At 40.6% G+C, this 26,859-nt stretch overlaps 1 protein-coding gene across 1 annotated transcript in view; it reads left to right on the top strand.

Moving 5' to 3' along the window:
* The window catches only part of LOC126481472 (probable 28S ribosomal protein S16, mitochondrial), a 38,510-nt gene that overhangs the window by 6,604 nt on the left and 5,047 nt on the right, over positions 1-26,859 (top strand). Inside the window, exon 2 of the mRNA XM_050105251.1 lies at positions 25,351-25,510. Coding sequence (XP_049961208.1) covers positions 25,351-25,510 — 160 coding nt within the window. The remainder of the gene's footprint in view (positions 1-25,350; positions 25,511-26,859) is intronic.

The raw sequence follows: 26,859 nt of genomic DNA, 5'->3' as shown, positions 1-26,859 counted from the left end.
AGTATTATGTGTGTGCTCCACTGTGTTTTGTGAACACTTCAAACTATGACAATTTTGTTGTGAATTCTTCGGCATTTGATCAGAAAGATTTTAATGGTGTAACTTGTGGGAAGTATTTCTTTGGATCCTACACTAATATTTTGGGGTCTCCTAGATTGGTTGGAGACTTGGCTAATCTGAAAAACCCAAGACTGTATCCCAGGGTAGTAGTCTAGTGCACATCTTTCCAATTTAGGGGGCTCTACTGTTCTGAAACCTATAGGACAAGTCTAGGTAGCTGCAGCCCGCCTTGTCATTGTCTCTGGCACAAGCCTCCCACTTGATTTAGAATGAGGAGGTGACAGTCAGTTCTGTGGATAATTCAGCAGATTGTGAATCTCATTGAAATTGCAAGTGAGGCTGGTCTTCTCCAACTTCTCTCTGAGTCTATGGAATAATTAAAGGACAACTTCAGAGCTTAGACTACAAGCATCATATTCTACACTTGGCTATACACTGTTCCATCAGTAGCTGTTGGAAAAACCCCTTCAGCACATTGACTGAGGTCTCCAGGCATAAATGCCGCATGCACAAGGTGATACTTTCCATCTCTCGCTGCCATTTCCCTGAGGGGTACCTTTATTTTCCTCATATTTGAACTTCTGATGTCTAATGGGCTGCTACCCTTTTCTGTTTGGCTCCACCTGACGTGAGCAAAAGCTGTCTTCCCAACAGATGAATTGTGCGTTGCTGACTGTTTCAGTTTCAGTGGAAGAAAGCATCTTGAATTTGGGCTTAGGGAGATGGATGTAATACCCTGAGTTCTTCCTGCTCTCCAATTCCCTTGTTCAGTATTTCTAGACCTACCACTGACAGGCAAATAGACGACTAGTGATAGGGCCTGTGCTTTCAGTAGAGGAGACAATATACACAAGAGAGGGTAGTAGTTGGAGTACCTTAGAAATCCCTGCCACAAGTCTTGTACACAGGAGAGGATAGTAACTGGTATACCTTTTTATCTGTGGCGCACGTCTTATACACAGCAGAGGTTAGTACTTGAAGTACCTTTGGTATCTTTGGCCCATGCTCTTGGAAGCCCTCGTAATACACCCATTTGTAGCAGCTTCCAATCGCCTGCAAGTAGTCAAGACATTTTACAGCTACTTATGCACAGAACTTAAATCATTCTGTGCCCAAGAACAGCATTTGCAATGGAGCTGCACTGTGGCTGGTGCAATGTTTTACAGAACAGCAAAGAAATGACTTGCAATTTGTTATATTACAGCAATTACCAGTTCCCTTTGGGAAGTGAAGTGATTATCATCCATCCAAATTGTTTCTCTTGTGACAAGAGAAGAATCTGGAATAAAATTTAATGAGTCCTTGAGACTATTTGAAACTTTAAATCTCATACGTTTTTCCTCTTTTATTCATTTACTAATGGAGAAACCTGGCATTGCCCAGGTATTTATTTATAGCTGTGCGCCCATGCCTGTAGCATATAGCATCTGGCCTTCTGCTTAATGTTTATGATGTCATACCTCCTGAACTACGTATCATACAATGATATAATTTTGTAGGTACATTCTGCAGCATATGTGGATACTGTCTGCAAAATTGGTTGCAAATGGAGTTAGCAGCAATGAAGAAATAAATTTCAATGTCTTGCGTGATGCAGTAGTTTTTTTACACATCTAATTGTTTATAACATCATGTCTCCTGAATTATATGTCTTACAGAGATATAATTTTGTAATTACACTCAGTGGCATAAGTGCATACTGTCTGTTAAATATGTCACGGATACATTTTGTAGTAAAGAAGTAATGAATTATAATGTAACAGCGAAAAAGTAGTAAGCAATGAACATTTTTCCTTTCTTCATTTCGTAGGGGTTGTCAGTGAGGGGAAAAATGTTAAAGCTTTGCAATTATGTGTAAAGTTCGTCACTAACTGCTCTCATTTGCAAATTCTGGGTGAATAAAGTCTGGGAATTCAGCATCACAGGCTACATTGCATTTTCATCCCCACCTGTTTGGTAGGTAAGCGGTTCTTACCTCCATGGTGATTGTTGATTGACAGTGAAGTATATGTGTACCAAGTTTTGTGGAAATAGGTCAAGTAGCATAGGAGGAGCTGTGGAACAGATACATATGGAAAATCCAGGATGGAATGTACCAATATTATGAGAAGGAAAGTTCCTACACACCGTATAACAGAGATACTGAGTCGCAGATAAGGGGGGACCACCTCTCACAATTAAAGCTTAGCTTTCGACCATTAAGGCCTTTTTCAACAGTAGACACACATATGCGTGCACATACATGCAACCCCCCCCCCCCACACACACACACACAGAGTCGTGTGGGAGGTGGGAGTTGCGTGCGCACATGTGTGTGTGTATGTGTGTCTATTGTTGACAAAGGCCTTAATGGCAGAAAGCTTTAATTGTGAGTGTCTTTCTGTTGTGCCTATCAGTGACTCAGCATCTCTGCTATATGGTGAGTAGCAACTGTCTTTCTCATAATATTGTTAAATGAAAAAATTTATTTTTATACTATGTATGGATATTTATTTATTTATTTTTTGTTTTGGTTCACTCCTCTGGACTCTTTAGCTGTACAATTTTTGAAAAAAACAGGCCAAGAGCTTGTATTTAGTCAACAATTTTGCTATTTTAGAACAACAGTGGGTGGAAATCTTAAAATGAGCTGAATTGGGCACCTAAAGTCTTGCACAGAGTTTAGGTTACACACAACTGAATCCATGTTGGATCATGTGTTGATGTCAAAAAGATAGTTCTATTAAATGAACTGAATCCATGAAGTGAAATTTTTTGAGTTGTAAGCAATTAAAAATAAATAGATAAATGGAGACTCTTGCTGTCATTTTTCTAGGTTTACATTTCATTAGACAGCACATTGTTGGCTGTAATACTTGATAATTTTTCATGACTCGAATTTGGAATGAATGTATACAAAGAAAGGCAGCATAAGCGGTGCTAGGTTTGTTTGGACAATGGGAGAAAGTCACAGAAACGTTAAATAAAACCTGAACTGGCAGATACTTGTAGATAGATGCCACCTATCCCACATTAGCCCACTAGTTCCTATATTCCCTTCAATGATCTCTGTGTTGCTGTCTGTCAGGAGGTGATGTCACCTTGGCATCACCATTGGTCCTCTCTTCATGGGAATAAGCTACAGATTATTAACCCTTACCCAGCAGCTTGGACGACCTCCTCTCGGCCCTCCCACCAGGAGGAGGTCATTTCAACTAGGCTGCATATTGGGCACTGCATTTTAGCCATTGACATTTGTTAAGTGGCACTCCCACCACTTTGTACACATTGTCCCCAAGTTGCAGCTGTCCGCCACTTCCTGACGGAATGCCCATTTTTTAACCGTTTATGTCCCCACTTGGGTTTGCCGTCTGGGATATCGGCCATTTTAGCAAATGATGTGTGGGCTGTCGACTGCGTTTTACTTTTTATCCATCATAGCAATATGGCGAAGCAATTTATTTTTTAGTTCTGGACCTCCATTTCTGTTTGGTGTCTTTTGTAGCCCATTCTCCATGTCCTTGTTTTTAGCTGTCTTCTCCTACATCAATTGGGATTGATGTGTAGTCGTTTTTTAACTCCTCTCTGTCTTCGTGTTCTATAGTTTTGACTTGGGCACATATGACTCCCATTGTTTTTGTGGCCTAAAACAAAACAAAACCTATCCCACAAAAGCCTACTTAACAAAGTTTCGTAAGTTATCATGAATTTCACAGTAGTTTGAAGAATGTGGATATAAATGTAGATACATTGGAGGATGTCTGTTAATTTTGTGCATAGTTGCTTGACATTTCACATTGTACCATGTCTGATTCTGTGGCTGTGTTGTGGTCAGCAGGTAGCATAAATTGCAGCACTCGTGTAGTGAAAGGACAGCAATGTGCCTTTCAGTTATTACAGGAAAAGTCTAGACTCTTATTCTCCGTGAATTCCTGGTGGCGGTGGAATGTCTAATCCTGTCTCCTTCTACAGCTGTACTCTACAAACCACTGTGAAATGGATGGCAGAGGGTACTTCCCATTGTACCAATTATTGTGGCGTTTTCCTGTTCCATTAATCATGTATTTTCCTTCCTGCTGTCTGTTCTATTGAAAGAGGAGAGGAATGTTGTAGGTGATCGTTTGACAGCAGTTATGAGACAAACTTCTGTTCCTTAAAATCCACTTAGCTGTTCTTTGCTGATGGTATAGAATACTTGACAGTTGTTAGGAAATTTTCCTGTTCTATCAGTACCTTAGGTTTGGCTCTTTATTCCTTTCTTCCATTTAGTTCTTCTGGTTTTGTTTAAATCTTTTCAGTTCTGCATTCCATCTGATAGAAGCACAAAATTATTTGCTCCACCAAAGGATCATCAATCACAGTGGTACATCACATTTTTGGTGTAATTAGTTTGGTCCTTGTCACTGTTGTAATGTTGAAAAACAGTAACTTATGTTGTAATGTTGAAAAACAGTAACTTAACTGCAACTGCAGTTCATTCATTACCTGTCTAAGCAGATTTCTTTTGGGTGTAGTTCTCTCTGCCAGACAGGAAAGATAATTGACACATAGATGGAAGGATAGATAGATGGAGGGTTGGCTAAATAGATGGATATACTTTTTGTACCATAGAACCATGTGATAAGGTCTTCAAATATGTAAAGCATACTATAAAAACAAAAATACAAAATGCAAATTTGATAATGGTGAATCCTTGCTGAATATAAACAATGGCAGAAATGAAGGCAACAGTTCACTGTATCTTGAGAACGTCATTGTGACTTAAGCTGACATCATCTGCAATGTGTTTATTTTTAATCTACAGGACTGATATTTGGCCTCGTGCCCAGCTTCAGTGGGACAGTAGAGAAGGTAATTCAGAGTGTTGAAGTGTATATAGTTATGTACCTAAGTCAGCAGTTTTGTACAATATCTTGATATGGATATTTATATGATGTAAGGTTATATTTGTATAGTCAGGGAGTCCAAGGAAGAATGGACAGTATTTGAAGCTATGACAGGAACAGTCATTAGAAGCAAAAAAGTCTAGCAAACATGCACTCTTAACATGCATATCTTAAGAGCTATGAGCCCTCATTTATCTTCGATACTGTGTAACATGTCACATCTCTTCTACTGAACTCGTAACTCCTAAGTGCCAAAAAGTTTTATATGCAGGGCATCCACAGCTGCTGCAGGTCGTGATGAATGAAAATACTGATGACAGCTGATAAAACTTAGTTTTCATTGGTCACACTACTGGTTTCATGGCTTACAGCCACATCTTCAGGTGCACAGGGCGAACAAATTTACTGGCCATTCAATGCATGTGAAGTATCTATAAGAAAAGGAAATAGTGCTGAACACTAAAACCAATTTCGAAGATACAGCTAAAGTGTATTTAATGTTGGAAATAATGCAAGACGCTAGGTGCAAATTAGAATAAACTGTGCAGGCCACTTTCTTACCATCACAAACCAGACACAGAAGGTCCAGCTTGCAAGAGTAGGCCCTACCAACCAGCCACGAAGAAGCACTGATTTCCCAGGTAAATACGACCATGTGGACACTGTGTTACAATATAAATGTGACTAAGAGAATTGAGTTGCTCCCTTATGATACAGTTAACCGTACAAGTTATCAAAGTTTGCCAAAATATTATGAGTCCAACTGATTATTCAGTGTGTCCTGTATGCTACCTTTTTTGTATCTAAAAATTTCCACTTCCTCCAACAATTTCAAAACCTGGCCTTTTTCTTTTCTATGAAGGATTACAAGATTTTCAGCAAGACTTGCTCTGCTATGCCCCTCTTCCCACAAGTGTGAGGTTAATGCAGATTTGGAATTTTTAAAATTAAGATGTTCCTGGAATCTTTTACTACAGGCTTTTTGTTGGGGGTTGGGGGGGGGGGGGGGGGGGAGCCTATTCTTGAAAGCTGTGCCTTTCATGTCTGGTTTGTGATGCTAAGAAAGCAGCCTACCTAGTTTATTCTAATTTGCAGTTACAGTCTTGCACTATTTCCAGCTATGTTTGAGCCATATCTTTGAAATTGATTTTAGAATTCAGCACTGTTTCTTTTTCTTATAGATACTTGCACATGCAATTAATGGCCAGTATATCAATTAGATTTACCTTCGTCTGTTTATTTTTTTAAATACTTGCAGTATTCTCTGAATGGCAATACCTTGACTGAAAATGTTGTGTTCATGTTTGCTGGATTTATGGAATAATTTTTATGAGTATAAGACTTTAAATAATCTGTACACAACAGCACAAATTTGCAAATTACGAGGGTCACTCCAAAAGAAATGCCCACTATTTTTACAAAAATACAGTTTTCATTCTGCATGTGTGAAAGTTTTACAGTGTGTAGATACATCCTTCTCGCTTGTTTTCAAACTTAGTTCAACCTGTTCCCGTGAGTGGCGCTGTCACAGTATGTCTTCAAGATGGCTGCTACACTTGACGTTCGTCAGAAGCAACGTACTGTCATAGAATTCCTGTGCTGTGGAAATGAGACAGTGGGAAACATCCACAAGAGGTTGAAAAAGGTGTATGGAGATGCTGCTGTCGATTACAGTATAGTTAGTCAGTGGGCAAGCAGGTTACGTGATGAAAGCGGGCACGGCAATATTGAGGATTCTCCTCACAGTGATAGACCTCATATTGCACACACTCCAGACGGTGTTAGTTAATGAATTGGTGACTGCTGACAGACGCATCACAGTGAACGAATTGTCACGCTACGTTGGGATAGGGGAAGGAAGTGTTTGCAGAATACTGAAAGTGTTGGCATTAAAAAAGGTTTGTGCCAGGTGGGCTCCCAGGATGTTGACAGTGGCTTACAAAGACACAAGAAAAACTGTATGCAGCGAACTTTTGGAACAGTACAAGAATGGTGCAGATGAATTTCTTGGAAGAATTGTGACAGGTGATGGAACATGGCTCCATCATTTTTCACCAGAGATGAAGAGGCAATCAATGGAGTGGCATCATGCTAATTCATCCAAGAAAAAAAATTCATAACCACACCCTCTGCTGGAAAAGTTATGGCTATGGTGTTTTTTGATACCAAAGAACTCTTGCTTGTGGACATCATGCCAAGTGGAACCACCATAAATTCTGATGCATACGTGGCAACACTGAAGAAACTTCAAGCTCGACTGAGTCGTGTTCGACCACATCGGCAAAAGCAGGATGTTTTGCTGTTGCACGACAATGCACAGCCACATGTCAGTCAAAAAACCATGGAAGCGATCCCAAAACGTGGATGGACACCCACCTTACAGTCCTGACCTGGCTCCATGTGACTATCATCTCTTTGGGAAACTGAAAGACTCTCTTCGTGGAACAAGGTTTGAAGGTGATGACTCCCTTGTGCACACTGTCAAACAGTGGTTCCAACAGGTTGGTCCAGAATTTTACGGTGCGGGTATACAGGCATTGGTTCCAAGATGGCCTAAGGCAGTTAAGAGGGATGGAAATTATGTGGAGAAATGAAAATATTGTTCCTAAAGGATGTATCTACAAGCTGTAAAACTTTCAAAGATGTAGAATAAAAGATAGATTTTAAAAAAATCCTGGATGTTGACCTCCTTCTCTCTGATAGCTCCATCCTCACTTCTGTCTACATCAAATCTACCAACCACCAATAATACCTGAATTTCAACAGTTGTTATCCCTTTCACACCAAAAAATCACTCCCATACAGCCTGGTTGCCTGGGAAAGGTGTTTCTGTAGCGACAAGAACTCCCTTGCTCAGTATGCTAAGGGTCTCACTTAGGCCTTCACGGGCAGGCACTATTTCCAAGATCTAGTCCACAAAAAGATCTCCTGTGCCATTTCCCCTCACACCCACAATCCTCTCATTACCCCCAAGAACCATTCAAAGTACCACCCTGGACTGGATCAACTGAACCACATCCTTTGTCAGGGCTTTGATTGCCTATCATCATGCACTGAAATGAGTGACATCCTACCCAAGATATTTCCCACCCCTCCTAAAGAGGTGTTCTGTCACCTTCCCAACCTCCCTCACATCCTATTCCATGCCTATGCCCCCTCCCAATCCTAATCCCTCGCCACAGGGAAGACCCAGGTACAAGACGTGCCCAATCCACCCAGTCAGCACCTCCTTTTCTTGTCCTGTCACAGGCTTTTCCTATCCCATCAGAGGCCGGGCCACCTGTGAAAACAGCCAAGTCTTATAGTAGCTCTCTTGCAATCATTGCACACCTTTTTATATTAGTATGACTACCAACCAGCTGTCTACCAGGCTGAAGAGCAACGTAGATCACCCTGTGGCACAACATGCAGCTGAATATAACGTGCTTTGCTCTAGAGCACTTGGCTGCAAAAGGCAAAGGCCCTGAGTTAGAGTTGCAGTTCGGCACACAGTTTCAATTTGCCAGGAAATTTCATATCAGCGCACACTCTGTTGCAGAGTGAAAATTTCATTGTCATGTATTATTAAACTAAAAAACTATTAGTTAACTTTGCTGATATTTTACCACATTTTTTAGATTTTTTAAATTTCAAAGATGTTGTGGTGAACATTAGTACTTATGACGTAGTAAGCAGTTCATATTAATGTTACTATTGTTATTTATAATTGCCGGTTTTAGATATTACAAGGAAAAATGTACTGAGCCCTATAACCACCATCTTTTCTGTAACAGATATAAAATTCATGAAAAGCTATAGAGTTTCCAGCTGTGTGGCAATGTTAAGTTCCGCAATGTTTCGAACAGCACCATACGCATAATCTTCTGGTGAATTGGTGAGTTATTATGGATATCACGATATCTGTACTAGCGGCACACCTCCCAACCTGGCTGTGAGTGGCAGGGTACTGTCATGATACTGGCATTAGCGTGGGATTCTACTCTGAATTGAGTTGCTATCCTGCATCCTTATTGACCAGGTTCTTGCAAATCCTTATTAAGGGTTCCTTTATAATGCTGTTACAAAAGCCAGTTGCTCAGCACAGCACCTTGGTGTTCTAAAAGTCAAAAATGTGGTCTTCCTTTGTGATGTGCTTTGCTACTGCTGATTTCCTTGTGTGTCTTAGTTATACCTACCTGATGTGCTCCTCACAGCATTTTGAGATACAGTGCTGCATTTGGCGAATGTGTTGGTGGCCACATTCACAATAGGTATTGTGTATTCCATGTATATTCAGTTTTAGTTGGTATTTTGCAGAGCCAAGGTATCCTTCCATCTTCGGTGGTGATTGGAAGATGGTTTTTATCTTGGATTTATGAAGCACTCCCTCAATTTTGGCTGAGAGCAGTCTCAAGTAAGGAAGGAAAGCAATTCACCTGTGTTCTTACTTCACTTTTTGGATTGCTGCTCCTTTTCTCTTTGCAAATGCCTTACTATCCTGTGTTTTACTGTACCCATTTTTGCCAAACACTTCCCTCAGGGCTGGAAGGCTTTCATTATCACAGATGGTGTGCACACTATACACTAAGGTGGTTAGTGTTGTCTGCTGTTGCACTGGATGGTGGCAGCTTGTTGCATCCAGGTACAGGTCTGTGTGGATCTTCTTCGTATATACTGTATGGCTGAATGGATCATCAGCATTCTCATTTATTGGAACATCCAAGGAAGGAAGACACCTGTTGCACTCTATTTCCATAATGTATGCAGTGCTTTGATGTTGTTTAGATGGACCAGTAACTCATTCAACAGCTGTCTGTCATGCTCTCTCACCACGAAAGTATTGTCAGTAGAAGTTGCTGGGATTTTGGTGACTGGTTTGAAGGTTCAGTTGCTCATAGCATCCCGTGTAGAAATTTGTGATCCCAGGAGCTATTGGGAATCCCATGGCCACTTCATAAAGCTCTCCGTTGCGCCTGAAGTAGGTGGTCATCAGTGCATGTTCAAAAGGTTTAACCATTTGCAGCTTGAAATGTTGAGTAAGGAGCACCAAAGAATCTTGAAGAGATACTTCTGTGAACAATGGAATAACATCAAAACTCATGAGCAGTTTACCCCTTTGTAATCACATGTCCTTAGGTACTTTCACGAAATTGGCCGAGTTCTTTACATGGTGTCTACAGTGTTCCAAAAGGCGTTTTAGAAGTGTTGCCAGCTATTTGGCTAGTCCATAATTGTTTGAGTTAATGGTGTTAAGTATTGGACACAGAGTGGAAGAAGGCTGGAAAAACACCTGGAAGCTCTGACTGCCCATCTTGCTTTCCATGCGTGCATCACATTGGCCCTCTCAGGAAGGCCCTAGACATTGCTATTACACTTATATAAGCGGAACACCATGTCAACCCTGGCAGTCAGTGCTTTCAACACCTGATTACGAGTGGTGGAGTCAGCTGTCGAAAGCTAGAGGTCTTATTCGAAGTGCCACGGCTTGCAAACTGAGAAGATGTTATTGCTACTATTTTTTTACTCATAATCAGTTTGCTTTTTTTATGGTTTACTTTCTTCAGTATTTTGCAGTGTGCTTTGTAATGCGCTAAAACATCAAAATGTGCTGTTTGTGACTGGCAGATTGTCTTGCAGTATACCTTTATTCCTTGAGTAATCCAGAGCTTTTTGTAGACTTGAGTCTAATATGAAATACTTCTGAGAAAAAATAGTTTGCAAATAAGGCGTGAATTTTAATAAATATGTTGACATTAAATTAGTTATGTTTTTGTCATGTCAGTGAGCACTGTATACATCCCTCCAGTTCAAGTGATCACTGGAATTGAAGTTGTTGGATATTTTCTTCTGTATGGTATATGAGAGTGCAGGAGCACAACTAACACTCAGTGATACTGAAATGCATAATTTTCCTGGTGTTTAGCATAAACAGGCAGCATCTTGCAGTATGTGCCTGCCAAACATTTAGCCCTGGATGAAGATATTGTAAGATGAGCCTCGTAGCAAAGTGTGTGCATTTGTGTCTTTATAATGTGAATGGTTGGGGGGAGTTCCCAAAGCTCAATAAAAGCTGCACTGTCAAGATGCCGTTGAGGTGGTATATGCACACCAGAGTGTAGTGTTAACTGAAATGTCACACAATCCATTACTTAATAAATTAGTTGTGCAGCTACTTGGAGACAAGTGATAAGTTTCGATGACAAACACAGCAGCTCCATAAGTTGTCCACTTACCACTGGGATTTTGCTGTTTGTAAGTTGTACCTGCATTTCAGCATGGCAGTGTTTGAAAAGTTTATCAGTTCTTGCTCATAAAATCGATCTTGTTTCTGCAAGGCGAAAGCTATCCCCTCCATAGCTCACTTATTAAACTTGCAGATTGTAACTAGAATTGTTTGGAATAAAATCAGTTACCAACAGAAATTTGTACTCTACAGGTCATAATCAATGAACTGAGTTGGAAATGAATGAAGGTAACAATGACATAACAAATCACAATGTGCACCTCTGTAATTTTATTCTCTTGTAGTTCTTACTGCAGCTGGGACTGATACAACAAAATACCTTTCTTTATACTGAAGTTAAGTTGTAGCAACCTGAAATTCGGTAACTGACATGGTTAATCATGTGGATCTTAAATTTTTTTACATTTCTTGTGCTTACTTAGGGTGCTGCGTGGTCCCCCCCCCCTCCCCCTCCCACTTTTCTTATGCCAGTCATATAAATACATACATGTTCAAAAGAATTGATTGCTAGATATACATGTATTACAAACCTGCATGCAAGTACTACTTTAATATAATGGAAGGAAACATTCCACGTGGGAAAAATTATATATTTATATATGTCTGCTTGTGTCTGTATGTGTGGATGGATATGTGCGTGTGTGCGAGTGTATACCTGTCCTTTTTTCCCCCTAAGGTAAGTCTTTCCGCTCCCGGGATTGGAATGACTCCTTACCCTCTCCCTTAAAACCCACTTCCTTTCGTCTTCCCCTCTCCTTCCCTCTTTCCTGATGAGGCAACAGTTTGTTGCGAAAGCTTGAATTTTGTGTGTATGTTTGTGTTTGTTTGTGTGTCTATCGACCTGCCAGCGCTTTTGTTCGGTAAGTCACCTCATATATAACAAGTACTACTTTATATACATATCTTTATTTTTTGTTGACATTTTCTTTGTTGATTTACATTGTTTTGGATTCTTTAAGACAGAGAAGAATAATTGCCAATTTTGGGGATATAGAACTCAGTAAATTAACAAATGTTGTATAGAGTCAAAACTGGTTACTACGACGTCAAAGGGCCTGACAGTTTACCCTTGTTATAGCTGATAGTCACACAAACAGGGTTTCTGCCTTCTTTCTTGATAAGTATTTCATGACTATAAATTTTAGTCTGCCTTAGTGTTAATCCTTCAGAGGGACTGAAGAGGACTTTTATGTTTATGCAACAAGTACAGCAATAAAATGCCAGTAAAATGCAAAAACCTTTAATAAGTGAAGAATGAAGTAGCAACAATGTAAATTGTTCAATAATGTTGAACATGGTTTTGGATATTGAATGAGATAAAATGTTGAGCACATTTAAAACTTGCTGTAAGTGCTGTATAGTTCAGTAGTCACAAATGACACACCAGCATTCCAGTTACTGTATTATAAAAATGAGTCAACAGTAGCAAAATGAAAAGACAGAATTTGTTATATAAATTACACAAAAGTGTACACCATCTCCTACGTTTATCTTTAAAATGTTCTACAAATTTGATATACTGCAGCTAACACATTGAAAATTCTAACACACATAACCACAAAACATCAATAATGAATACACTATTCTTCTTCTTCTATACTTTGAAAAAATAACACATACTGGAAGTTAATTTTCTAGTAGTCTATGACCAGAGAGCAGACAGTGTTGTTAAGTTTTTTAACCAGTTGACTAAACTTTAAAATGCAGTAGAGTAATGCATACTACAGCAGACTTTCCTACTTAAGGTAATCAGTTGTTGGCTTTCAGCATTTAAGATGTGCGTACACTGTTTGTATTTGACAGTGTATTCATTTTGATGCCTAATTTGAAACCATCAATCCTCAGAAAACAAGTGTTTGAAAATAAGCATTACATTGTTGTCAGTACTCCCCAAATACATAACAAACAAAAATGACCATGGACTTTATAGCTGATATATCTCTCCGAAAATGGAATAAAAATACTTCATCTTATGAGATAAGTCACAATAAGTGATGTTGTACTAAACTATCTTTTAAATATAGTGTTTACATAGGATTTAGATGGGACTGTTAGTTTTTGCTGTTATAGCTAATACATCATTAAAAGCAATGGCTCTATAAACAGTATCGACTGTATTTTCATCCACTAATTTATTATGGGATAATATTCTGGGGTAGCTCCTTACTTGGGCAAAAAGTCGTCATTGCACAAAAGAAAGTAATTACTGTTAGATGTGGACTTCATCCAAGAGTACATCTTGCAGGTATTTCTTTAAACACTTGGGAATGTTAAACCACAGTGTCACAGTACCTTTGTTCACTTATGAAATTTGTTGTCAATCCATCTGAGTTTGAGAGCAACAGTAGAACGAAAAATGACCTGCTTTACCTTTTAATGAGTCTATATTTGGCACAAAAAGGTCCTGTTGATGAAGTCCTCATTATAATGGTTGTCGTAAGTACAATCTGTGAAAGAAGTAACTAATTGACTAACCAGGTACATTTTCATGTTGAAATGCTTGTCCTGGTGTTCAAAAGTGCACTAATTGCCAGTAAAATTAATAACATGAAAGGAATTTTTTGGAAGCCTTGCCAGCATTTTAGATTGTTGAAGGAGCCTAACTATACAAGATAGTGCCCCATAAGATGTAATACACGAGAATACTAGCTATCGGTGACATAGCACTGAGTGATACGAGCCTGCTGATGTGGAGATGTACCAATGCCTTCCAACACCATTATATTACAAGTGACCCTACTGTCTCTCTCCCAGCCACTGGTGGAATGTGTCCTCTCTCCTCATCACCATAACAGTCATAGACAATAATTGTTTGAGTTAGTGCAAAAGTGACATTCATAACTGATGGTGATGAAACATCACTCATCAGCAGGCCATTTGTCTCCTGGGTACATCACCACTCCAAACAGTCACCTTTGTTGTGCAATCAGTGGCACAAGGTAGTCTGATCACTGGTGCAGTATGCATGGGGTGGTGGTGTAGTAAGTCCATTAGTTGCCCACAGAAGACGTGCAGATGCAAAGGAGTGAACAGGTACTTGGCACATGCAAAGGAGTGAATATATGCTTGGCACACAATACAACTATCTATCCTCTGTGCAGTAAGGCTTCACCAAATGGAATCTTGAAAGTCCATTTCACATTCTAACATCCTATATGACTGGATACTGCATGCTTTTGTTGATAACCACAACTTGGCAATCACACCAACCTACTCAAACCCCAGAAGTTCTTAATAGAAAGCAGTTGTCAATAGATCTTGCTTCTGATTCACTGTAATCATTTACACAAGTATTCTCTTTGTTCTGGAGTTTACTTCCATTTTTCATATGCTTTAATTCATTCCCTTTCTCTTTTACTCCTTTTTATTTTTAATTTTTCTTCTGTTTTTCAATCAATATTTGATCATATCATCTCATTACTATTTTCTTTGAATTTGCAATTTCTTGCTCCAAATACAAATTTACTTTTAATAATGTTGCTTGAGTTGTGGGTTTACTTCTATGAATTATTTTTATCATTCTTGTAACTACAACACTGTCTCTAACTTAAACATAATGATATTTACAGAAATTTTAATACATAAAAATTCTTCATGAAATGGCAGGTACTGAAACTACCTCTAACAAGAAAGCATTGTGCATGTTTTGAGTCAATTCACAAGGAAAAAAAAGCTGTGCAGATATTATTGAAAGTAAATTAACGTGTACACTGTTATAACAAGAAATGTATATTAAATGCTTTTTGATGACAGTATCGCCATATATGATAGAATATTTTGCTTATTTCAGCTACTTTAACACAACTGAACTTATAGCTGTTGCAAACACAAAAGTAAGTGAAATAATTTGAAAATTCTGTAATAAAAAGCCAATGGATAAGTCAGAAAGATTGTATGGTGGACTTTTGAGCAAGATAATCGAGTAATTACCCAGTTTTTTTAAAGACATTTCACAGTTTGTCAGTGGGAAAATGAATGGCTGTTGTTGGGGAAGAGTAAGTTATATCAGATGGAAGCTGGAATGCTGTTGTAGAAAATTTTTATATTTTACAAAGTTATTCAGCTTGGGTAGATAGAATCACCTAATTTTACTGTTGTGTATGCAAGAGACACTGCAGGGATAGAAAGATTTATATTGTGAAAGAAACCAGTAGTAATGAGGTAGTTACAGCATTTCATAATTTAATGCCTTTTTGTGTGCTTATGATACTGTTAAGTCCTGGGTGGAGTAAAAATAAGGGAAGGAATGAAGTTAACCATTGGTTGTATAGTTAATCAAACAATGGAAACTCCAGGTAGGAATATCAACAATATAGGAAAAGGCAGACTGCTACTTAGTGCTCCAGATTCTTGGGCCGCAATGTAACATCACATGGGATACAAGCAGCAATCTGGAGGGGAAGGAATAGGGGTAGTAGTGTACGGGAGGGGGGGAGAGATGAACATTGCCTGGTGAAGTGTGCAGGGCTGCCAACAGGCGCAGAATCTGGTGGTTGTGGGGCAGGGAGGTGGGGAAAAAAAAGGAACAATAAAGGAGAGGAATCAGGAAATATTTTTATGGGCGGATGCATTGGCAGAGGACTGCAAATAAACAGGGTGGGAGATGAGAATGGGGAGAAGATGGTAGGACAGAGAGGGTGGAAACTGTTGGGTGGAGGATGTAGGGACAGTATGTTACCATAGGTTGAGACTGGGTTAATGAAGGTGGTGGAGAATATGTTGTATGGATAATTCCCATGTGGGCAGTTCAGAAAAGCTGGTGGTGGAGGGGAGGTTCCGTATGCCTCGAGTAGTGAAGTACTGTTGAAATCAAGTGTGGACTAGGATTTGTGGAGATTAGATGGGTGATGGCAAATCACTTTAGGAGGGGTGGGAAGTATCTATGGTAGGATGCCACTTATTTCAGGGCACAAAGATAGATAATCAAAGCCCTGGTGAAGGATGTGGTTCAGTTGTTCCAGTCCGGGGTGCTATTGGGTGACGAAGGGGCACTGCTTTGTGGCTGGTTCCTGGGGGTGGTGGGAGGATTGGAGGTGTGAGGGGAATGGCACTGGAGCTCTGTTACAGACTAGGTTCTGGGGGATAGTGCCTGTTTGTGAAGGCCTTGGTGAGACCCTCACCATACTGAGCAAGGTTCTATGGGAGGGATTTTTTGGTGTGAAAATGGAGGTACTGTTGGTGATTGGTGGATTTAATGTGGACAGAGGTGTGGATGGAGCCCTCAGAGAGGAGGAGGTCAACATTAAGGAAGTTGGCACGTTGGGTTGAGTAGGACCACATGAAGCGGACAGGAGAGAGGTTGTGAAGGAAACGAAGATAGGGTGTCCTGCCCCTGGGTCCAGATCGTGGTTGGTTGGTTGGTTTGGGGGAGGGACCAAACAGCGAGGTCATTGGTCCCATCGGATTAGGGAAGGAAATCGGCCGTGCCCTTTCAGAGGAACCATCCTGGCATTCGCCTGAAGTGATATTGGGAAATCACGGAAAGCCTAAATCAGGATGGCCATACATGGTTCAGAACCACCGTCCTCCAGATCATGATGATATCATCAATGAACTTGAACCAGACTAGGGGTTTGGTGTTTTGAGAGACAAGGAAGGTCTCCTCTAGATGACCTATAAAAAGATTGGCATACGATGGAGCCATGCGGGTACCCATGGCTGCGACATGGATTTGTTTATATACCTTCCCTTCAAATGAGAAGTAGTTGTGGGTTAGGATGAAATCAGTAAAATGTACGAAGAAGGTATATAAACAAATCCATGGAACAGCCATGGTCACCTGCATGGCACCCTCCTATGCCAATCTTTTTATGGGGCATCTAGAGGAGACCTTCCTAGCCTAGCAAAACACCAAACTCTCAGTCTGGTTCAGGTTCATTGATGATATCTTCATGATATGGACCCAGGGCCAAGACACCCTATCTTTATTCCTTCACAACCTCAACACCCTCCCCAATCCACTTCACATGGTCCTCCTCAACCCAGTGTACCATCTTCCTGGGACCTCCTCCTCTCTGATGGCTCCATCCGCACTTGTGTCCACATTAAATTCACCAGCAACCAACAATACGTGAAGTTCAACAGCTTCATCCCTTCCACACCAAAAAATCCCTCCCATACAGCCTGAGTCACATGGGAAAGGCTTTTCAGCAGTGACAAGAACTCCCTTGTCCAGTATGGTAAGGGTCTCACCAAGGCCTTCACAGACAGGTACTATTCCACAAAAAGATCTTCTGTGCCATTTCCCCTCACACTCGCAATCTCCTCACCACCCCCAAAACGTTAAAAAAAAAAAAACACTGTGGACTGGATCAACTGAACCATATCCTTTGTCAGGGCTTTGATTGCCTATCATCATGCACTGAAATGAGTGACACCCTACCCAAGATACTTCCCACCTCCACAACATCCTAGTCATCCCTATTTTGCTCCTAATTCCAACCCCTTGCCACAAGGATCATATCCCTGTGGATGACCCAGGTGCAAAAGCTGCCCAATCCACCCACCCAGCACTTCCTATTCCTGTCTTGTCACAGGGTGTCCTACCCCCTCAGGGGCTGGGCCACCTGTGAAAGCAGCCATGTCATTTACCAGCTCTGCTGCAATCATTGCACAGCTTTTTATATTGGTATGACTACCAACCAGCTGTCTATCACAATGAACAGCCACTGCCAAACAGTGGCCAAGAGCAGAGTAGGCCACCCTGTAGCATAACATGCAGCTGAATATTACACACTTGATTTCAATGGCTGCTTCACTACCCAAGCCGTCTGGATCCTTCCCTCCACTGCCAGCTTTTCTGAACTGCACAGATGGGAGTTATCCCTACAACACATTCTCCACTCCCATAATTATTCTGGCCTCAACCTATGATAACATACTGTCCCCACACCCTTCACCAAACAGTTTCCACTCCCTCTGTCGTATCATATACTCCCCATTCTCATCTCCCACCCTGTTTATTTGCAGCCCTCTGCCAATGCAACCACCCATCTTCCCCTGTGCTTCCGTTTTTTCCCCACCTCCTTGCCCCACAACCTCCTGACACTGCACTTGTTGACAGTCTAGTCCCTGCACACTCCCAGACAGTGTTCGTCTCTCTCCCCACCACTACTATCCCCTTCCCCACCCCCTCCAGATTGCTGCTTGCATGTAGCCGAGCCTAAAGACAATGCTAACTGATACTGGGCAAGGATTTTAGCCACAGAAGCCCTGTATTTACTTGGTCCTGTGCACTAAACTGCTGTGATGTTTTAGTGTTGTTATATACATTGATAAAATTGCTACTCCTTTGTAGAGTGCTCTTGAAGTTACAGTATCCTCAGATGATGATGGACCTGGCAGTAATTCAACTGCCAGTTTGTATACTGCTGTATAGTTTGTATGGAGAAACAAGACTTTTGGTCAGGTGAATACAGGGTTATAAATACAAAATCAAATAGGGGCAATGCAGGAGTAGGTTTAATAATGAATAAAAAAAATAGGAGTGCGGGTAAGCTACTACAAACAGCATAGTGAATGCATTATTGTGGCCAGGATAAGACACGAAGCCCATGCCTACTACAGTAGTACAAGTTTATATGCCAACTAGCTCTGCAGACGATGAAGAAATTGATGAAATGTATGATGAGATAAAAGAAATTATTCAGGTAGTGGAGGGAGATGAAAATTTAGTAGTCATGGGTGACTGGAGTTCGAGAATAGGAAAAGGGAGAGAAGGAAACATAGTGGGTGAATATGGATTGGGGGAGAGAAATGAAAGAGGAAGCCATCTGGTAGAAATTTGCACAGAGCATAACTTAATCATAGCTAACACTTGGTTCAAGAATCATAAAAGAAGGTTGTATACATGGAAGAATCCTGGCGATACTAGAAGGTATCAGATTATATAACAGTAAGACAGAGGTTTAGAAACCAGGTTTTAAATTGTAAGACATTTCCAGGGGCAGATGTGGACTCTGATCACAATCTATTGGTTTTGAACTGTAGATTAAAACTGAAGAAACTGCAAAAAGGTGGGAATTTAAGGAGATGGGACCTGGATAAACTGACTAAACCAGAGGTTGTACAGAGTTTCAGGGAGAGCATAAAGGAACAATTGACAGGAATGGGGGAAAGAAATACAGTAGAAGAAGAATGGGTAGCTCTGAGGGATGAAGTAGTGAAGGCAGCAGAGGATCAAGTAGGTAAAAAGACGAGGGCTAGTAGAAATCCTTAAGTAACAGAAGAAATATTGAATTTAATTGATGAAAGGAGAAAATATAAAAACGCAATAAATGAACCAGGCAAAAGGGAATACAAACGTCTCAAAAATGAGATCGACAGGAAGTGGAAAATGGCTAAGCAGGGATGGCTAGGAGACAAATGTAAGGATGTAGAGGCTTATCTCACTAGGGGTAAGATACATACTGCCTACAGGAAAATTAAAGAGACCTTTGGAGAAGAGAGAGCCATTTGCATGAATATCAAGAGCTCAGATGGAAACCCAGTTCTAAGCAAAGAAGGGAAAGGAGAAAGGTGGAAGGAGTATATAGAGGGTCTATACAAGGGCGGTGTACTTGAGGACAATATTATGGAAATGGAAGAGGATGTAGATGAAATGGGAGATACGATACTGCGTGAAGAGTTTGACAGAGCACTGAAAGGCCTGAGTCGAAACAAGGCCCTGGGAGTAGACAACATTCCATTGGAACTACTGACGGCCTTGGGAGAGCCAGTCCTGACAAAACTCTACCATCTGGTGACCAAGATGTATGAGACAGGCGAAATACCCTCGGCTGCGTTCACACTGCCGGCCGGGCCGAGCCGAGCCTGGCCGGGCCGCCGCCCGCTTCGATATCAAACACATGGTTTTGAATTGCGGTGTTCACACTGGCGGCCGGGCCGCGCCGACACGGCGTGAGCCTCCCGGAGCCGAGCCGGCGACATTCCGAGTGTTTAATATTGCCGGCGCGAGCCGACCGCAGGCGCGAGCCTGTGGAGCAGCACTACAGCTTCTGCACTACACGCATCACACGTCTCCCTTCTGCTTTCATCACAAGTGTGACTGCACACGTCTTTCATTTCACAATCAGTGAGGAAAAATTATGTTTATTATAATGATACATGCGAAATTACTTTTATTTCATTTATTTAATCTACCGTATTTACATGCATTTACAACAATAGCTTGCCAGCGATCGCGGCATTGCCGCCACTGAATAGTTCGCATTTACTTGTAAACGGAGACAGACATGAGTGTCACTGAGGGACGGAAATGTGTCCCTACCAGATGATAATGCATTGTAAAGTCATGCTGTGGCAGTTCCTTATCAGTGGAAATAGAACCACTGAGTCAAAGGGCATTACCTCAAAACTCTTCGCCTATCAATCTGTCTACCTTACAAGGTAATGAAAAGAATTCTGTGAGGTCATCAGTGGCTCCACATGATGAACCGTCACCACTGCCAAGCGCTGCATCATGAAGAAAAAAGTTGTAAAATTCTGAAGGAGTATTCCTGCGATTCTTCGTTGAAGGCACAGCAAGACATTACCCAAAATGACGAAGCTAATTACTTCCTAATGGTTCTCAGGAGTCCCATAAACTCTCTTCCCCTCAGAAGTAAGCGTATGTAAAATTTAAAATACAAATGCATGACTACAATTAATTGGAGGTAGTGAATGCTGTACAAAGCTCTACTGCAAACCAAAATGTGTGTACTAACGAATCTTACCTTACCGTTATACACAAATTTTCTTCTGCTGTTATTCTTCTGCGAAAATTTGTGTTCTGATTAGAAACTTTGTCTTGAATGTTCTGCAGCACATACTGAAATGAATTATGATTCATTATGTAATTTGAATAAAATTTTTCAGGATAGTTTTTAAGTTCTACATATAAAGAAAAAAACTCTCCTAAATGTCTGTCGCTATTTATGGTATGAATCCATAACCTCCTAGTTCTTCTGTACTTCATAACTCGACGAGTTACTGCAGAGTCAAAACAATACCAATAAAAGAGTGAAGACATTGTTCTACACGACAGCACAGACTAGCTAAAGGCGAGCAACTGTTGACTGCAGCTGCGATTTCTACTGACTTGCTTGTCAGCTGTCGAAGGGTGGGCATCTTTTTAAATTTATTTATTTGGCCTCCGGCAGCTAACAGCCATTTAGCCAAAGAGTGGGGATTACCTTGACAGTGCAGCGCAGCCCGCCAAGGAAGAAAAAAAAACAATGAAGAACAATGAAACGCACATCTGTGCCGATCTACAGTAGTTTCATTAACTCTCCATTATTTTTTCTGTCAAAGTAGACAACGAGACTACAGAATTGCGCTTCAGTTATCTTTTAGTTCGAAATACGAAATGTACATCATACTAATTGTAGGATGGTGATGACAAATAATTGTTTGTCTTTTGTGATGCAACGTGTGGCCAATTATAAAAGCATAGCAGATGATTGTCCAGCAGCCGAGGGAAAAATTCTTATACACTTGGATTTATCTAGAGAATGAGACCATTAAAATAATACGAGGGACCGACACTAGGTCTGCGCTGATCACTAGTAATTAGTTTTTTTTCTGTCCTGCATTATATGACTACACTAAACCAAGCTGTAACCGCGCGAACTCCGTGGCTTGCGGACGCGGCACTGACGCCACTGAATAGCTCGCATTACTTGAGACCAGAGACAGATATCAGTATCATTATAATTTCAAAAACTTTTTGGTACTTTTAGCTACATTTCATTCCCAACAATGTATGGTCTAAAACGGATCTAACAGCAAGCTACCCGCTACATAACTTTTTCACTACAAGATTTGTAAATCAAGTGCACAACGTTGACAAATAGCATCATTTCACAATGACTGTTAAGAAATATGGAAAGATAAATGATTCAATCATGAAGAAAAAAGTTGTAAAATTCTGAAGGAGTATTCCTGCGATTCTTCGTTGAAGGCACAGCAAGACATTACCCAAAATGACGAAGCTAATTACTTCCTAATGGTTCTCAGGAGTCCCATAAACTCTCTTCCCCTCAGAAGTAAGCGTATGTAAAATTTAAAATACAAATGCATGACTACAATTAATTGGAGGTAGTGAATGCTGTACAAAGCTCTACTGCAAACCAAAATGTGTGTACTAACGAATCTTACCTTACCGTTATACACAAATTTTCTTCTGCTGTTATTCTTCTGCGAAAATTTGTGTTCTGATTAGAAACTTTGTCTTGAATGTTCTGCAGCACATACTGAAATGAATTATGATTCATTATGTAATTTGAATAAAATTTTTCAGGATAGTTTTTAAGTTCTACATATAAAGAAAAAAACTCTCCTAAATGTCTGTCGCTATTTATGGTATGAATCCATAACCTCCTAGTTCTTCTGTACTTCATAACTCGACGAGTTACTGCAGAGTCAAAACAATACCAATAAAAGAGTGAAGACATTGTTCTACACGACAGCACAGACTAGCTAAAGGCGAGCAACTGTTGACTGCAGCTGCGATTTCTACTGACTTGCTTGTCAGCTGTCGAAGGGTGGGCATCTTTTTAAATTTATTTATTTGGCCTCCGGCAGCTAACAGCCATTTAGCCAAAGAGTGGGGATTACCTTGACAGTGCAGCGCAGCCCGCCAAGGAAGAAAAAAAAACAATGAAGAACAATGAAACGCACATCTGTGCCGATCTACAGTAGTTTCATTAACTCTCCATTATTTTTTCTGTCAAAGTAGACAACGAGACTACAGAATTGCGCTTCAGTTATCTTTTAGTTCGAAATACGAAATGTACATCATACTAATTGTAGGATGGTGATGACAAATAATTGTTTGTCTTTTGTGATGCAACGTGTGGCCAATTATAAAAGCATAGCAGATGATTGTCCAGCAGCCGAGGGAAAAATTCTTATACACTTGGATTTATCTAGAGAATGAGACCATTAAAATAATACGAGGGACCGACACTAGGTCTGCGCTGATCACTAGTAATTAGTTTTTTTTCTGTCCTGCATTATATGACTACACTAAACCAAGCTGTAACCGCGCGAACTCCGTGGCTTGCGGACGCGGCACTGACGCCACTGAATAGCTCGCATTACTTGAGACCAGAGACAGATATCAGTATCATTATAATTTCAAAAACTTTTTGGTACTTTTAGCTACATTTCATTCCCAACAATGTATGGTCTAAAACGGATCTAACAGCAAGCTACCCGCTACATAACTTTTTCACTACAAGATTTGTAAATCAAGTGCACAACGTTGACAAATAGCATCATTTCACAATGACTGTTAAGAAATATGGAAAGATAAATGATTCAATACGAAGCTAAGATGTTGCACTACCACGTGTACAAAAATCAGATTCTTTAGCCACATACTTTCTTCAAAATCGGTTGGGAAGCGTTACGAAACTAAGAAATCACGCGAAACGAAAAGTAGACTTTTTCTTTTTTCACGACGTAAGTAACGCTTTTAAGGAAAAAATAAGTTCATAAAACGATGTGGCGAAGTCTTATATACCACTAAGAATTTTTAAAATGTGAAAATCGGAGAAGTGGATTTTCCCCCATTTCGCCGTCCCGGCTCGGCGCGGCGCGCAATGTGAATGCACTACTCGTCGGCCTGAGCTGGCTAGGCACGAGCCGAGCCAGCACGCGTCAGCCCGGCCCGGCCCGGCCAGCAGTGTGAACGCAGCCTCAGACTTCAAGAAGAATATAATAATTCCAATCCCACAGAAAGCAGGTGTTGACAGATGTGAAAATTACCGAACTATCAGTTTAATAAGTCACAGCTGCAAAATACTAACGCGAATTCTTTACAGACGAATGGAAAAACTGGTAGAAGCCGACCTCGGCGAAGATCAGTTTGGATTCCGCAGAAATGTTGGAACACGTGAGGCAATACTGACCCTACGACTTATCTTAGAAAATAGATTGAGGAAAGGCAAACCTACATTTCTAGCATTTGTAGACTTAGAGAAAGCTTTTGACAATGTTGACTGGAATACTCTCTTTCAAATTCTGAAGGTGGCAGGGGTAAAATACAGGGAGCGAAAGGCTATTTTCAGTTTGTACAGAAAGCAGGTGGCAGTTATAAGAGTCGAGGGGCATGAAAGGGAAGCAGCGGTTGGGATGGGAGTGAGACAGGGTTGTAGCCTGTCCCCGATGTTATTCAATCTGTATATTGAGCAAGCAGTAAAGGAAGCAAAAGAAAAATTTGGAGTAGGTATTAAAGTACATGGAGAAGAAATAAAAACGTTGAGGTTCGCCAATGACATTGTAATTCTGTCAGAGACAGCAAAGGATTTAGAAGAGCAGTTGAACGGAATGGACAGTGTCTTGAAAGGAGGATATAAGATGAACATCAACAAAAGCAAAACGAGGATAATGGAATGTAGTCAAATTAAGTCGGGTGATGCTGAGGGAATTAGATTAGGAAATGAGACACTTAAAGTAGTAAAGGAGTTTTGCTATTTGGGGAGCAAAATAACTGATGATGGTCGAAGTAGAGAGGATATAAAATGTAGACTGGCAATGGCAAGGAAAGCGTTTCTGAAGAGGAGAAATTTCTTAACATCGAGTATAGATTTAAATGTCAGGAAGTCGTTTCTGAAAGTATTTGTATGGAGTGTAGCCATGTATGGGAGTGAAATATGGACGATAAATACTTTGGACAAGAAGAGAATAGAAGCTTTCGAAATGTGGTGCTACAGAAGAATGCTGAAGATTAGATGGGTAGATCACATAACCAATGAGGAGGTATTGAATAGAATTGGGGAGAAGAGGAGTTTGTGGCACAACTTGACAAGAAGAAGGCACCGGTTGGTAGGACATGTTCTGAGGCATCAAGGGATCACAAATTTAGCATTGGAGGGCAGCGTGGAGGGTAAAAATCGTAGAGGGAGACCTAGAGATGAATACACTAAGCAGATTCAGAAGGATGTAGGTTGTAGTAAGTACTGGGAGATGAAGAAGCTTGCACAGGATAGAGTAGCATGGAGAGCTGCATCAAACCAGTCTCAGGACTGAAGACAACAACAACAACAACAACAGTAGTTTGTATACTGCTGTATATTAGTTTATCTGAAAGCACCCTGAAGATTCTTCTCTTTCTGATATGTTTCTCTTTTATCTCTTTCTTTTGTTGCTTTTGTGATTTATCAATAGCTCCTGCAATTTTTATTCCTGTAAAGCACTACATTTATGTTCTTTTTCCAGAGGCACAGGGAGCAGTATGATCCAGTCATTGAGCAAGTGGGGAGTTACGATCCTATGCCAAATCAATTAAATGAGAAACTTGTGTCCTTAAATTTTGAGAGAATCAAGTATTGGATTGGGAATGGAGCAGATGTCTCAACACCTGTGGCAGAGCTTCTGGGTATGTTGTTTAAATCCTTTTCTGTTGAGTTAAGAAATCAAAATGCCTGTTGAATATTCAGCATATTATCTTTCTTATTTCTATCAAGTTAGTTTATAAGCTTTAAAGTTATCTTGTGTTAACATATTTCAAACAATGGAAACTCCAGGTTGTAAGATCATCAATATAAGGAAAAGGTAGAGCGCTACTCACTCTAAAGATGCCACACTGAGCTGCAGATTGACACAACAAAAAGACACTTACACTAGCTTTCAGCCAAAACCTTCTCCAGAAAAGGACACACACATACATACATACACACACACACACACACACACACACACACACACACACACACACAAAAGCAAGCACACCTCACACTCACATTACCGCCATCTCCAGGAGATGGCGGTCGTGTGCGTGATGTGTGGTTGCTTGTGTTATGTATTTGTTTTATTTATTATAGTTATCCATGGTGAATAAATGTTTCTGCCCTGATAGTGCAAAACATTTAAGATAATGCCTTTCTTGGTTTTGTACAAAAAAAAAAGAAAGCAAATACGGTCACTCATCTATAGCTGACTGATATGTGGTGCATCAGAAAGAGAGTGGGGGGCAGGCAGTACACAATCTGGATGGGGAAGAAGTGATGTGGACAGAGGAGAGAAAGGAAAAGGAAAAACGAAAGGTTAGGCAATAGGAAATAGTTTAGCAGAAGATTAGCCCTGGGTTATTGTGAGAGCACAGAGTGTGTTGTGGAGACAATTTCCACTTGCTGTGTAGTTAAGATAAACTAGTGCTGGAAGGGAGTATCTTAATGGGTCATGTAGTGTAGCAACAATGGAAGTCATTTCTGTTGTGGTGTGCAGTATGTTCACAACTGGATGGTCACATTTGCAGTTTGCCAAAGGCCATTCATGCGTGTACACAGTTGACTACTTGTCATGCCCACCCAGAATTCTGTGTAGTAATTGCAGCATAGTTGATATGTAACATGGCTGCTTCTATATGTGGCCCTGCCTTTTATAGAGAAGTAAATGTCTGTGACTGGGCTGCAGTCCATGTTGGCCATAAGGGAATGACCTGAAGAGTGCAGGTTGGCAGCAGGATTGGAATAGTGATGGACAAAGATATTCTGTAGCTTGGGTGGACAGCTGAACACTACTTTTAGTGACGTGGTTAGGATTTTGGGTAGGATAGCCCTCATCTCAGGGCACAATGAGAGGTAGTCGAAGCCCTGGTGAAACTTTTCAAGGTGAGGGTGTGTTGGTTGGTGAATGGTTAACAGGTATCAAAGGAGGAGATGGCATGGGACATCTGTTTATAGATAAGCTAACTCGGACATTGTCCGTCAGGAAAGGCCCTGGTTG

This window comes from Schistocerca serialis, chromosome 5 (genome assembly GCF_023864345.2).
Source record: "Schistocerca serialis cubense isolate TAMUIC-IGC-003099 chromosome 5, iqSchSeri2.2, whole genome shotgun sequence".
NCBI classification, from domain to species: Eukaryota; Metazoa; Arthropoda; class Insecta; order Orthoptera; family Acrididae; genus Schistocerca; species Schistocerca serialis.
This window is presented reverse-complemented; position numbering and strand designations above follow the sequence as displayed.